Genomic DNA, 14,923 nt, shown 5'->3' with positions numbered 1-14,923 from the left:
GAGCGGGAAAAAATTATCGAGAATGATTGGAATTGAATCGGGAGCAAAAAAAAAAGCAATCGGATCGGGAAATATCGGGATCGGCAGATACTCAAACTAAAACGTTCGGGATCGGATCGGGAGCAAAAAAACATGATCGGAACAACCCTAGTAATAATCATAATGAGAGTCGTCCTCGAGATCGTAGACATATTCCGGCTGTAATGTCGAGCCAGTTCACTGACGCGCACACCACGCTCATATTTTTCTATCATTTCCTTTTTGATTTCAATGGTAAGCGTGACCTTTTTTTTTTACCACCCGCACTAACCTTCTTGGGACCCATGTTGATTTTTCTCACAAGAAAATCCGCCGTTTGTCTGTCTCGCAGGAAAACAATGAAATTGCGACGCTGTCATAATTCGTCGTATTTCAAGCATGTCGTCATATGTCGAGACAAATGACGAGTCAAATATTACGTCGGATGTCGAAATGATCGTATGTCCAGGTGAGGCTCAGTGGTAGAGTAGTTGTCCATGAGGTTGTGGGTTCGATTCTCCGCCCTGATGAACTCGTCTAAGTATCCTTGAGCAAGATACTGAACCCCACGTTGCTCCTGGTTCTGCGTCACCCGTAGGTGGATGGCAATGTAGTGTAAAGCACTTTGAGGGGCTTGAATGGTGGAAAAGCGCTATACAAGTATAACACCATTTACCATTACCATTTACCACTGTATATGAATTTAAAATAAAGACCTAGCCATGAGTAGATGAGTAAAATGAACAATAATCATACAAAGTATTTTATAATGGGTCAAAATTATTTTTCAAACAGATCATGTGACTAGCACCTTAGAGACCAAGCCTAACCTTACTAACCGAGCATATATCTTGAAAGTTAATTTTATTGCTGACACTGTGTGTCGGGGTCATCAACATGTTTTGCCCCTCCTCCTACAAAAGTCAAACTCTGCATATGGCTGTTACTGCTGACCAAGTGGACAAAAAAAATGGTTAAAAGGCCATGGGAGTATCTTGACAAAGACGCGGTAAGGGCTGAGAACAAAGCCCTGGGGTACACCAGATTTAATTTAGGATTGCTTTGAGATTAAATTTTTCCAAACAGACAAAGTGTAATTCACCAGAGATACAGTTGTGGTCAAAAGTTTACATACACCTGTGAAGAACATAATGTCATGGCTCTCTTGAGTTTCCAGTTATTTCTACAACTCTGATTTTTCTCTGATAGAGTGATTGGAACAGATACTTCTTTGTCACAAAAAACATTCATGAAGTTTGGTTCTTTTATGACTTTCTTATGGGTGAACAGAAAAAAGTGATCAAATCTGCTGGGTCAAAAATATACATACAGCAGCGCTAATATTTGGTAACATGTCCCTTGGCCATTTTCACTTCAATTAGGCGCTTATGGTAGCCATCCACAAGCTTCTGGCAAGCTTCTGGTTGAATCTTTGACCACTCCTCTTGACAGAATTGGTGCAGTTCAGTTAAATTTGATGGCTTTCTGACATGGACTTGTTTCATTTTCCACAAGTTCTCAATGGGGTTTAAATCAGGACTTTGGGAAGGCCATTTGAAAACCTTAATTCTAGCCTGATTTAGCCATTCCATTACCACTTTTGATGTGTGTTTGGGGTCATTGTCCTGTTGGAACACCCAACTGCGCCCAAGACCCAATCTTCGGGCTGATGACGTTAGGTTATCTTGAAGAATTTGAAGGTAATCCTCCTTCTTCATTATCCCATTTACTCTCTGTAAAACACCAGTTCCATTGGCAGTAAAACAGCCCCACAGCAGAAATACTACCACCACCGTGCTTGACGGTAGGGATGGTGTACCTGGGGTTTAAGGCTTCACCTTTCCTCCTCCAAACATATTGCTGGGAATTGTGGCCAAACAGCTCGATTTTTGTTTCGTCTGACCACAGAACTTTCCTCCAGAAGGTCTTATCTTTGTCCATGTGATCAGCAGCAAACTTCAGTCGAGCCTTAAGGTGCCGCTTTTGGAGCAAGGGCTTCCTTCTTGCACGGCAGCCTCTCAGTCCATGGAGATGCAAAACACGCTTGACTGTGGACACTGACACCTGTGTTCCAGCAGCTTCTAATTCTTGGCATATCTGCTTTTTGGTGATTCTCCGTTGAATCTTCACCCTCCTGACCAATTTTCTCTCAGCAGCAGGTGATAGCTTACGTTTTCTTCCTGATCGTGGCAGTGACAAAACAGTGCCATGCACTTTATACTTACAAACAATTGTTTGCACTGTTGCTCTTGGAACCTGCAGCTGCTTTGAGATGGCTCCAACTGACTTTCCTGACTTGTTCAAGTCAATGATTCGCTTTTTCAGATCCATGTATGTATATTTTTGACCCAGCAGATTTGACCACTTTTTCGGTTAACCCATAATAAAGTCTGCCCTGCGATTGGCTGGCAACCAGTTCAGGGTGTCCCCTGCCTACTGCCCGTTGTTAGCTGGGATAGGCTCCAGCACCTCCGCGACCCTTGTGAGGAATAAGCGGCATGGAAAATGAATGAATGAATAAAGTCATAAAAGAACCAAACTATATGAATGATTTTTGTGACAAAGAAGTATCTGTTCCAATCACTCTATCGGAGAAATATCAGAGTTGTAGAAATAACTGGAAACTCAAGAGAGCCATGACATTATGTTCTTCACAAGTGTATGTAAACTTTTGACCACAACTGTAAACTAAGACAGAAAATACAGAAAATCTTTTCTTGTGTAGATGTTAAGGTCTTACTGATGACGGACATCCTGGTATTCCTTCAGGAGAAAGACCAGAGGTACATCTTTCCATGCCTGGTAAGACACCTCAACACGCATTTAAAGTTAACTATTTATGTACACCCATAATACTTGTGTGTCTCCAGGACAAGCCTCCCGTGCTGTCCCTGCAGAACCTCATTGTTCGAGACATAGCCAATCAGGAGCGAGGCATGTTCCTCATTAACGACTGCTCGCCGCCGGAGATGTACGAAGTGCATGCCCTCTCCAGGGAAGACAAGAACATGTGGATACGGCAAATCCAGCACACCGTCAGCAAGTGAGGGGATGGATTGAATATACACCACCACTCATAAATAACACACAATGTTTGTTTATTCATGTTTTTGTTGTTGTTTGCACTCAGGTGTCCATCCCGTGAAGAGTTCCCTCTTATAGAGACAGAACACAAGGCCCATCTGAGGAGACTTAAAGGTTTGTTTTAGCTTAAATAAACCAAGAAAATCATTTAAACACTTGAACTGATCAGTCGATTGTTCGTTTGGTCGCAGCGGACCTTCAGCAGAAGGACCGTGAAATGTTGGAGCTCTTGCAGGAGAGGGTGACGCTGTTTTGCGAGCTGGCCCAGGTGACCAGTTGCCAGGACGACCTGGAGCCACCTGTTACTCGTTATTTGTTCAGAGCAGACACTCCGCAAGCGCCGCGGGCCGAGAAGTTCCTACTGGATGCCACAGTCGAAGGTAAGAAAAATAAAGACATTTCACACTATCACCAGTGATGGCGCTAGTGTGACTGGTGATGTTTCTCCATAGTGGACCAACTGAGTGAACTCCTGCTGGGCTCCAGTGTTGACGTTCCTCTCTTGTGCCATCACAATCACATGGACATGACTGACACAAGTAACTGTTTTTTTTTTTGTTTTTGTTTTTTAAAGATTTTTTAAATTATTGTTCTTTTTATTTATTATGAATTGTTTTTCCTTACGTGTAGGTGATCAGGAGTTTCTCATAAATGGAGCTCATGATCTACCAGCAGCAAAAGTAAGCTTTAATTTATTATCCAATTACTATACTTAAATCACAATTAAGGTGTGCACTAAATATGTGCTGTTGTATCCGGCAGGAAGTCTGTCAGAGGCTGATGAATCTCAGTGTTTACCTCCATGCACTCCAGGTGAGTTGTGTGTATCACCAATCACTTTCACATTCTCTTCACAATAAGAGCAACCACTTCCTTTTGATTTCATACATAACAATCAGTATTTCTTTCCTAGTTTTCACAAAACAACAAAGGTATTATTTCTGTCTACTTTGTAATTCTACCTTAATCATGATCAAATACAGTGGTATGAAAAAGTATCTGAACCTTTTGGAATTTCTCACATTTCTGCATAAAATCACCAACAAATTGGATCTGATCTTAGTCAAAATCACACAGATGTAAAAACAGTCTCTGCTTTAACTCAAATCACCCAAACATTTATAGGTTTTCATATTTTAATGAGGCTAGCATGTAAACAATGACAGAAGGGGAAAATAAGTAAGTAAACCCTCTGCTTAAGGAGACTTACAGAGCAATTGAAACCAATTTTTACCAAACAATTTAAGTCAGCTGTGTGCCCAATCACTGATGAGTGGTTTAAAGCTGCCCTGCCCACAATAAAACACACACCTGCTAAGAATTGTCTTGATGAGAAGCATTGTCTGATGTGCATCATCGCTTGGTCAAAAGAGCAGTCTGAAGACCTGCGATCAAGGATTGTTGATTTGTATTAACTGGGAAAGGATACAAAACCATCTCTAAAAGTCTGGATGTTCATCAATCAACAGTGAGAGAAGTTGTCTACAAATGGAGAGAGTTTGGCATTGTTGCTTATATCCCAAAGAGTGGCCTTCCACCAAAGATGACGCCAATAGTTCAGTCTATAATACTCAGTGAGGTAAAAAAAGAACCCTAGAGTGTCTGCCAAAGACTTACAGAAATCACTGGCACAGTCCCATTTCTCTGTGCACACATCAACTATATGTAAAACTATGGCCAAGAATGGTGTTCATGAGAAGATTCCACGAAGGAAGTCACTGCTGTCTAAAAAAATAATAATTGTGGCTCGTTTAGTTTTCACAAAAAGGCACTTGGACACTCCACGGAAGTTTTGGCAAAATATTTAGTGGACAGATGAAACCAAAGTTAAATTGTTTGGGAGTAACACACAACGTCATGTGTGGAGGAAAGATGGAACAGCTCACCAACATCAACACCTCATCGCCACCGTGAAGCATGGTGGAGGGAGCATCGTGATTTGGGGCTGTTTTGCTGCCTCAGGGCCTGGACAACTTGCAACCATGGATGGAAGAATGAATTCAAAAGTTTATCAGGATGTTTTACAGGAAAACCTGTCAGACAGTTGAAGCTAAAAAAAAGGATAGATGCTGCAACAAGACAATGATCTAAAACACAGAAGTAAATCAACTTCAAAATGGTTTCAGAAGAACAAAATATACGTTCTGGAGTGGCCAAATCAAAGTCCAGACTTGAACCCAGTTGAGATGCTGTGGCATGAGCTAAAGACAGCGATTCATGCCAGACATCCCAGGAATCCGACTGAACAACAGCAGTTTTGTAGAGAAGAATGGGCCAAAACTAGTTCTGATCGATGTGCCAGACTGATCTGCAGATACAGAAAGTGTCTGGTTGAGGTTATTGCTGCTGGGGGGGGGGCACAAAATATTAAATGTGATGGTTCACTTACTTATTTTTTCCCCTTGTGTCATTGTTTGCATACTAGCCTCATTAAAATATGAAAACCTATAAATATTTGGGATGTTTTAGTTAAAGCAGACAATATTTTTCCATCTGTGTGATTTTGACAAAGATCAGATCACATTTGATGGTGATTTTATGCAGAAATGTGCAAATATCTTTTTTTTTTTTTTTTTTTTTTTTTTTTAAACAAGTGCCAATAATGCACTACCATATCAAATATGGCTCACGCAGTGCTCCTGGCTCTAAATAACAACAAAAGTAAACAGCTTCAGTACAGTGGATTAGTATGTAATGAGTTTATAATCAATAATTTATTGTTGATTTCATTTTTGCACTTTGCACCATGAATGCCAATGTTTTGCTCACATAACAAATCCCATGCATCTTAGTTTTAGAGACATCTAATGGTCAATAAGCATAACTGCTGTGCTAGACTGTGACCATCCCTTGAACAAAGGCAGAAGACTTCTACATTCACTATGAAGCCAGCATGCATATTGGCCCAAAACCGATAATCAATAAACAGATTTTTAAAAAATGATTATATTATCCGATATCATTTTAAAATAATTTTATCAACTTTAAGAAATTATGTAAAATAAAATGTCTTTAACTGACAAGTTAATGCCTCGAATATTTAATTTAATGTTTTTTAAGGCCTGAATTTTGACAAAATCCATTTAATGACTTTTTATGCTTTTTAATGACCCGCATAAACCCTGTCTTCACCAGGCCGCTGTCATCAAGCAAGACTCCATCTTGGAGCTGCTGCTGCAGCAGGAGGACACAGCGGCATCTCCGGCATCAGCGGGTTCCTGGCGGCAGAACCGCGATGCCGGCAGTGGGTCAACCATCGGCGAGCTGGCCCTCCTGCAGAGGCAGCACAGTCTGCTGCAGGAGGAGCTGTTGAGGCTACGCGACGCCGAGACTCGGCTTAAGGATAGCGAGAAGGCCCGGGCCAAGCTGGAGAAGCAGGTCCGACACATGAAGGTCTGCGGCGAGGGGGCGACCTCGCAGGATCAAGGGGAGCCACCCGCTCAAGTAAGAAGGCCACAATGCACTTGACACCAAGCAGAGGGGCAAATAATTTGTGATATACTGGACTGTCTCAGAAAATTAGAATATTGTGTATTCTAATTTTCTGAGACAGTCCAGTAAGGCAGCAATTCAATTTTAGAGAAGACCTACTTGCAAGGCCATTCTAGTTTTTTTTTCTCTTTTTAATTGTGTATGTTCAATTCTCTTTTAAGTGTACTTATGTAATATTGTTTATTTAAACAAAATAATGTTTGTGTTCTGAATGATTTTGCTCTTGACAATTACAGTTGTCTGATATTATCGGTTAGCTGACAATATCGGCCGATAAAAGCATTTTGAAATGATATTGGATAATATGAATATTGTTTATTCATTATCAGTTTTGGACAAATATGCATGTTGCCTTCAAAATGAATGTAGACGCCTTCTGCCTTTGTACATGGGCCGGTCACAGCTAAGCACAGCAGTTATGCTTATTGACCATTAGATGTCTCCAAACTAAGATGCTTGAGATTTGTTATGTGAGCAGACCATTTGCATTCATGGTGCAAAAATTAATTGAACGATAAATTATTGAAGAATAATGAATTAGAATTTAAACTGATGTTTGCACTATTTTGATTTCAACAATAAATATAGTGGTGCAAGATAGGCATTTTTTTCCATAACTTCAGTTGAAATTGTCTTATTTTTCACAAAATGTTTATGTGGAAAAACTTGAAGTTGTTATATTTATCATTATTAAAGCATCTAGTGGGGCATTTCAATACAATTATCCATAGCATGTTAAGTCAACGACTGATTTTTGGAGTTGGACAATATTGGGATATCAGTTATCAGTTAAAAAGTCATTATCGGACACCTCTAGTGTTTTTTAGGGCTGTCAAACGATTAAAATTTTTAATCGAGTTAATTACAGCTTAAAAATTAATTAATCGTAATTAATCGCAATTAATCGTAATTCAAACCATCTATAAAATATGCCATATTTTTCTGTAAATTATTGTTGGAATGGAAAGATAAGACATAAAATGGATATATACATTCAACATACGGTACATAGGGACTGTATTTGTTTATTATAACAATAAATCAACAAGATGGCATTAATATTATCAACATTCTGTTAAAGCGATCCATGGATAGAAAGACTTGTAGTTTTTAAAAGATAAATGTTAGTACAAGTTATAGAAATTTTATATTAAAACCCCTCTTAATGTTTTCGTTTTAATAAAATTTGCAAAAATTTCAAACAAAAATAAACTAGTAGCCCGCCATTGTTGATGTCAATAATTACTTACACAACGCTGAAGCCTATAAAATCAGACGCACCCAAGCGCCAGCAGAGGGCGGCAAAACTCCATAAAACACAATTATCATGTGGGCATTTCACTTTACTGTCATTTAAACCTGTCTGAGCGGGCCATGTGCGTTAATTGCGTCAAATATTTTAACGTGATTAATTTAAAAAAATAATTACCGCCCGTTAACGCGATAAATTTCGACAGCCCTAGTGTTTTTATATAAATTTTAATAACTACCCCCCAAAATATTAAAACATTATCATCTAGTCAGTCTGATTATATATAAATATATACCATTATTATAAAAAAATATCACACTCTAAGCAATTACTCAAAAGGTTACTCATTCCTTGACTATTATTACTTTTACTAGAGTAATATTTGGAGTTGTCTGATATTATAACGTAGCCGATAATATTGGCCAATAAAAGCATTTTAAAATGACATCGGATAACATCGACATCGGTTTTTCATTACTGGTTTTGGGCCAATATGCATGTTTCCTTCAAAGTGAATGTAGAAGCCTTCTGCCTTTGTACAAGGGCTGGTCACAACTTAGCACAGCAGTTATGCTTATTGACCATTAGATGTCTCCAAACAAAGATGCTTGGGATTTTTTACGTGAACATTCTCATTATTAAAGCATCCAGTGGGGCGTCACAATACAATTAGCCATAATATGTTAAGTAAACGACAGCTTAAATCGGTTTGATATCGGATTTTTGGAGTTGGATAATATCGGGATGTCTGTTAAAAGGTCATTATCGGACAACTCTATTGAATTGATCAACCTAGTAATGAGTTTAAAAGGTAATAATCCAAAATTAATGTTGCACATTGTGTGTGCATTTATTATTTCCTTGCTTTATTTACACTCAATCATTTTTGCCCAGCCTGGAAGAGAGGGCTTGAGCGCAGCCCCACAGTGGGACAACCAGGTACATCAATCAAACACTCCTCAGAGGGGCAGCGACGAGGAGGTCAACATGACGTCTGATGATGACGATGACGTTGAAGAAGAAGAGGAGGAAGTATCAGAAAGCTCCAGAGGTCAGAAATCTCACATGTAATAGCCCACATTTGAACTGGGAGTATTGACTGTGAATGATCATGTTTGAGTGCCACTGACGGCGACAGACGTCCAATCAATTTTCAACCCGCAGTCAAAATAGATTGGATGTATACTGCCGTCAACGGCAGTGAATGACTGAACCCACTCACCTCAACTGATACCAGTGGTGGAATGTAATGAAGTAAAAGTATTTAGTTACTGTACTTAAGTACATTTTTTGTGTATCTGTAGTTTACTTGAGTACAAATATGAAGTGGTACTTTTTACTTTTACTTCACTACATTTTACAGCAGGTATTTGTAGTTTTTACTTTTTACTACTTTTCGAATTGTCGCCTGCGTTACATGTTGCTTTTGTTTGTTTTCTTTTTTTAACATTGTGAATTGACAGTTTCGTTTTCATGCTTCCGGCGCAATCGATAAGCCTCTATGGAACGGCGGTATGAACCTGTTGCTTCCAATCCGCCATTAAGCCAAATTTTGGAGCGTTTGAGCTTGTTAAGCTTCTGTTTACAGTACAGTCAAGCCGAAACTTCAAGGTGCCGCATGTGTCAATCATCGTTTAGCTTGTTAAATATTTGCTCTGGCAACTCATTGTGAGTAAGTGAGCAGCATTTAATAAAGACAAGCATTTTTCCACGACATTGTTGTTTCAAAATAATTCGGTGGGACAGTAACATTTTTAAAACTTATCATAATTATTACATTTGAGGAAATAATTAGCACCGCACATGAATTTTGATTGTTATTGACATCTGTAGCACTGCAATGCATGATAGGAGGCATGTTGGATGAGAATAGTGTTGACAGCAGGTGGCAGCAGATGTTGACTGTCTCCCCCAAGGGAGCAGTGATTGCCAAATGAAGCTTCTTGAAGCAATGAAGCTTTGCAGCCAATTGGTTCAAAGCTTCATGGGGGTTAATTTGGTCTTAGACAGTCTTATGATGCCACTGTCAAATACAGTTTTACCGGTTAATATCTTTTGGTGTAAATATCCCATAATACATTGAGGACAGTTGCGGCTTATATTCCAGTCTATCTATGAACAAATGCCACTTTTGTGTCAAATTTGGTGGGTGGCGGCTTATCGTCAGGTGTGCCTTATAGTCCGAAAATTAATACATATACATATATATATACTGTATGTATATACTGTATATATATATATATATATATATATATATATATATATATATATATATATATATATATATAATGTATATATACACAGTGAGGCAAATAAGTATTTAGTCAACCACTCATTGTGCAAGTTCTCCAACTTGAAAATATTAGAGAGGCCTGTAATTATCAACATGGGTAAACCTCAACCATGTGAGACAGAATGTGGAAAACAAAAACAGAAAATCACATTGTTTGATTTTTAAAGAATTTATTTGCAAATCATGGTGGAAAATACGTATTTGGTCAATACCAAAAGTTCATCTCAATACTTTGTTATGTACTTTTTGTTGGCAATAACGGAAGCCAAACGTTTTCTGTAACTCTTCACAAGCTTTTCACACACTTTTGGTGGGATTTTGGCCCATTTCTCCATGCAGATCTCCTCTAGAGCAGTGATGTTTTGGGGCTGTCCTTTGGCAACACGGACTTTCAACTCCCTCCACAGATTTTCTATGGGTTTGAGATCTGGAGACTGGCTAGGCCACTCCAGGACCTTGAAATGCTTCCTTAACCCTTTAACATCTAAGCCTATTTTGGCCGAATTTGCATGCCTTTGATGTTGCCTTTATATTTCAAAGAAAAATCTGTACACAAAGGCCAAGTTGGGTCCCTTTTTTCAGGATACCTTGAACTTCATGTCCAAACTGTTGTTTTCTTCACTGACCAACTTTAATCCACATTTTGGACCCAAAAAGACAAAAAAATCCCAAAATCTTTTTTCAAAATTTGTAATGTTGAAGTCCCACTGACAACCAAACATGCTCGACCAACCGTTTTGAAGCTTGATAATATTTATTTAACTTGCTAGGATAAACATTCAGTAGAAAAAAATAAGATTGAATTGTTTTATGTTTGACAATTCAACACAAACAGCAGTTATGGTCATCGGCGTTTTTGGCCTTCACACATACTATGGTCAAAACATGTTATATACAGTGCAAAATAGTGAGAATTTTTTTTTTATATATATATCATCCAACACAAAAAGGGTTTGGAGGATATCTCTTTGTGAAGTTAGGTATTGTACCCATCACCTTATCAAAGGTATATATGTACATGCAATCAAGCTTCTCGAACACATATCTATATAAAAATTGAAAAGAGCACTCAATAAAGTTTGTTTTTGAACATGTCACTAAACTGCGTCACATACAACGTCACAGAGCCTACTCATCCGCCACGACCGCCGTGCGGTTTGCGCAATGCTGTCACTTCTACTCTCCGAGACGCCGACTGATCCTAGGAAAACAATGACAAATACAGCTCATCCTATTCCTTGAGTTTATGAAATAATGCATTAGCTTGCGCTAAATTTAGTTTTCGATTCATTCTGCACGTTTCAAAGTCGCTCGCTGAATCCAACCGGCTGTTGCTTGCTACGCGTGTCTCCTTTCCCTTAGTTGGCGCCTTGCTCGTCAATTTATTAAAAATGTTCACATTAGGTTCGTCCTTCTTGACATCACAACGGCTCTTGGGATATGTAGTCTTTTCTGCTGCTTTCCGTTTTGAAAAAAGGACAAGAAATGATGGAAATATGGAGATAAACACATGGTCCATGCAGCGTTTTAATGCATATTTATGAGTGCAATAAAACTATAAAACTCAAATGACATTATCTCCCGTTTTACTTGGTCGATTGACTTCAAATAAAAACTGGTGTGGACATCAACTTCCATACTTTCAAACGAGAGCAACCAGGGGCACGTGGGTGACGTAATTACAGCGTTACGAGGCTTCAAATGAGGCTTCAGATGATATGCGTAAACGTGTCGTATCCGACACGTTCGGTGTTAAAGGGTTAAGAAGCCACTCCTTTGTTGCCCTGGCTGTGTGTTTGGGATCATTGTCATGCTGAAAGACCCAGCCACGTCTCATCTTCAATGCCCTTGCTGATGGAAGGAGATTAAAATCTCTCGATACATGGCGCCATTCATTCTTTCCTTTACACAGGTCAGTCGTCCTGGTTCCTTTGCAGAAAAACAGCCCCAAAGCATGATGTTTCCACCCCCCATGCTTCACAGTGGGTATGGTGTTCTTTGGATGCAATTCAGTATTCTTTCTCCTCCAAACACGAGAACCTGTGTTTCTACCAAAAAGTTATATTTTGGTTTCATCTGACCATAACACATTCTCCCAGTCCTCTTCTGGATCATCCAAATGCTCTCTAGCGAACCGCAGACGGGCCTGGACGTGTACTGGCTTCAGCAGGGGGACACGTCTGGCAGTGCAAGATTTTTGTCCCTGGCTGCGCAATGTGTTACTGATAGTAGCCTTTGTTACTGTTGTCCCAGCTCTATGTAGATCATTTACTAGGTCCCCTGTGTGGTTCTGGGATTTTTGCTCACCGTTCTTTTTATCATTTTTTCACCACGGGGTGAGATGTTGCATGGAGCCCCAGATCGAGGGAGATTATCAGTGGTATTGTATGTCTTCCATTTTCTAATAATTGCTCCCACAGTTGTTTTTTTTTTTTACACCAAGCGTTTTACCTATTGCTGATTCAGTCTTCCCAGCCTGGTGCAGGTCTACAATTTTGTCTTTGGTGTCCTTCGACAGCTCTTTGGTCTTGGCTATATGGGAGTTTGGAGTGTGACTGACTGAAGTTGTAGACAGGTGTCTTTTATACCGATAATGAGTAAAAACAGGTGCCATTAATACAGGTAACGAGTGGAGCCTCATTACACCTCGTTAGAAGAAGTTAGACCTCTTTGACAGCCAGAAATCTTGCTTGTTTGTAGATGACCAAATATTTATTTTCCACTCTAATTTGGAAATAAATTCTTTAAAAATCAAGCAATGTGATTTTCTGTTTTTTTTTTCTCCACATTCTGTCTCTCATAGTTGAGGTTTACCTATGTTTACATTTACAGGCCTCTCTAATCTTTTCAAGTAGGAGAACTTGCACAATTGGTGGTTGACTAAATACTTATTTGCCCCACTGTATATGTGTGTGGTGTTACATCTATATATGCATATATATGTATACGTATATTTTAATTTTTTTCTTAGATACTTGTACGTTGACTTAAGTATTTTTTGCAACTGTATCTGTACTTTTACTTGAGTAAGAAAGTCAGTATTTCATCCACCACTGCCTGATACCTGTTGCTTCTTCTACCTTTCCCCACCACAGATTTTCAGGATATACCAGAAGAGATCTGATCTTCCGCTATCAAGCTAAGTGATCCTCACGCACTCCAATATGAAAGCCATGCTAGCACAATGTGCGCACTTCTGTCTCGAATGAAGTTCAATTATTTTGCTGTTTTTCTTTCTCACTTTGACTTGTGTGCATGATTTACTTACTGAACAAAAGGGAGGGGGGAATGAAGTATTGAAATAATTAACACTACTACATGAATGTGCTTCTAACAATAATTGTGATCTTTTTGTGTTATAATTTGAATTATTTGCTGGAAATCTGACCTCACCCTTCATTCTGCTACTGATTTTCTGTGAATTTTGGCATTTTTGCGCCTAAAAAAGCGACATCAGGAACCCATTATACAAACAATTTACATACAGTATATATGATTAAATATGAGGTATTTAAAAGGGCATCAAATAGAGATGTATGTGTGCTTTTGATGGTACTGCATGATTCTACGCATCTCGTCGTTCAGTGCAATAGACTCCACTTTAGACAATCTTTGATTGTATTTTCCGAATGTATTTTCTGCTTTGCGCTTACACTTTTCTATCATGAATATTTGGCTCAAGGTTGAAGTTTCTGGACACAAAATGATGATGATGATTAATATTATCATGTTAAGATGATACTGTATTTGTATACTGTACTGTATAATCTGAAAGACTGCTTATTTTTGGTCAAGAAAGAAATACTGTCAAAATATTAGAAACAGCTTTATGTATTGTTTCCTCATCAATAAAATTTTCAGATACTTTATTATACTTTCTTTTTTGTTTTTAAATTAACTTATTAACAAAGCGTTTAAATGAGTGTCATTTACAGCGATAGATGTCCAATCCATTTGAACTGGAAGAGGTCCTCCCAGTCCAAATGGATTGGACGTCTATCAAAAAATTAATTCAATGATGATATATTCAACTGAGTACAGTACTGACAAAATATTCAGTGTTCAATACAATAACGTTATTGTTTTTTTGGGGGGGAGTATTCTCTCATTTTCGATTTTATGTGTATCAAGGTCAAGGTTATTAACGTTAATTAAAACTGACAAAGTGACGAAGACTAGAATTGAAATACATGAAAACTATAATAAAAGAAATAATGAGACCTAACTCAAATGGTATTGCCTTTACAAATCTAAAAATGTATGAATATTAGTTTTCATACCGCATCTTTCAAATAACCAAATTTTTAAAAAAGTCATAGACTTCCTAATTATATTGACAGGACACGGGACGCGGAGCTGATTACTAGAGGGCTTATCTCCGTCAAAGTTGACCGAGTGGAAACACAAAGAGCTTTTTACGTTGAAAATTCTTGTGAATAAATACTTAAGTCCCTGAATTCTTTATAGATATGGACGTAAAACAGTCTCAATTCTTTGTTAAAAGAGCAAAGAACCGGGCAGTTAGCATTTATTTTACGTAAATTTGTCAAATGAGCTGCTAGTCTTTAAGCCACTGTAACGCCACCTTATCACACAGAGCTTTTTCCGTTGAAAATTCTTGTTAAAAAAATGCTTAAATCCGTGAATTCTTTATGGACATGGATGGATGACACAAGAAAGCCCGCAAACAGTTTGCTGAAGACATGTCAACAAAGCACATGGATTACTAGAACCATGTCATATGGTCTGATGAGATGGGCGGGCTTTCTTGTGTACCGTCTTCA

The 14,923-nt window shown here is 38.5% G+C and overlaps 1 protein-coding gene across 2 annotated transcripts in view; it reads left to right on the top strand.

Moving 5' to 3' along the window:
- Nucleotides 1–14,007, top strand: part of arhgef1a (Rho guanine nucleotide exchange factor (GEF) 1a) — a 37,737-nt gene extending 23,730 nt beyond the window's left edge. The window contains exons 13-22 of one of the 2 annotated variants that reach the window (XM_057827548.1): nucleotides 2,744–2,820; nucleotides 2,889–3,061; nucleotides 3,149–3,216; nucleotides 3,294–3,482; nucleotides 3,555–3,641; nucleotides 3,733–3,782; nucleotides 3,865–3,915; nucleotides 6,238–6,546; nucleotides 8,741–8,897; nucleotides 13,235–14,007. In XM_057827548.1, coding sequence (XP_057683531.1) covers nucleotides 2,744–2,820; nucleotides 2,889–3,061; nucleotides 3,149–3,216; nucleotides 3,294–3,482; nucleotides 3,555–3,641; nucleotides 3,733–3,782; nucleotides 3,865–3,915; nucleotides 6,238–6,546; nucleotides 8,741–8,897; nucleotides 13,235–13,263 — 1,190 coding nt within the window. In that variant the 3' untranslated portion in view covers nucleotides 13,264–14,007. The remainder of the gene's footprint in view (nucleotides 1–2,743; nucleotides 2,821–2,888; nucleotides 3,062–3,148; nucleotides 3,217–3,293; nucleotides 3,483–3,554; nucleotides 3,642–3,732; nucleotides 3,783–3,864; nucleotides 3,916–6,237; nucleotides 6,547–8,740; nucleotides 8,898–13,234) is intronic. The other variant, XM_057827547.1, reaches the window with a different exon arrangement.
- Nucleotides 14,008–14,923: the final 916 nt, after the last annotated feature.

This window comes from Corythoichthys intestinalis, chromosome 22 (assembly GCF_030265065.1).
Source record: "Corythoichthys intestinalis isolate RoL2023-P3 chromosome 22, ASM3026506v1, whole genome shotgun sequence".
Classification (NCBI taxonomy): domain Eukaryota; kingdom Metazoa; phylum Chordata; class Actinopteri; order Syngnathiformes; family Syngnathidae; genus Corythoichthys; species Corythoichthys intestinalis.
The sequence above is the reverse complement of the archived record's forward strand: the minus strand, read 5'-3'. Positions and strand labels throughout refer to the sequence as shown.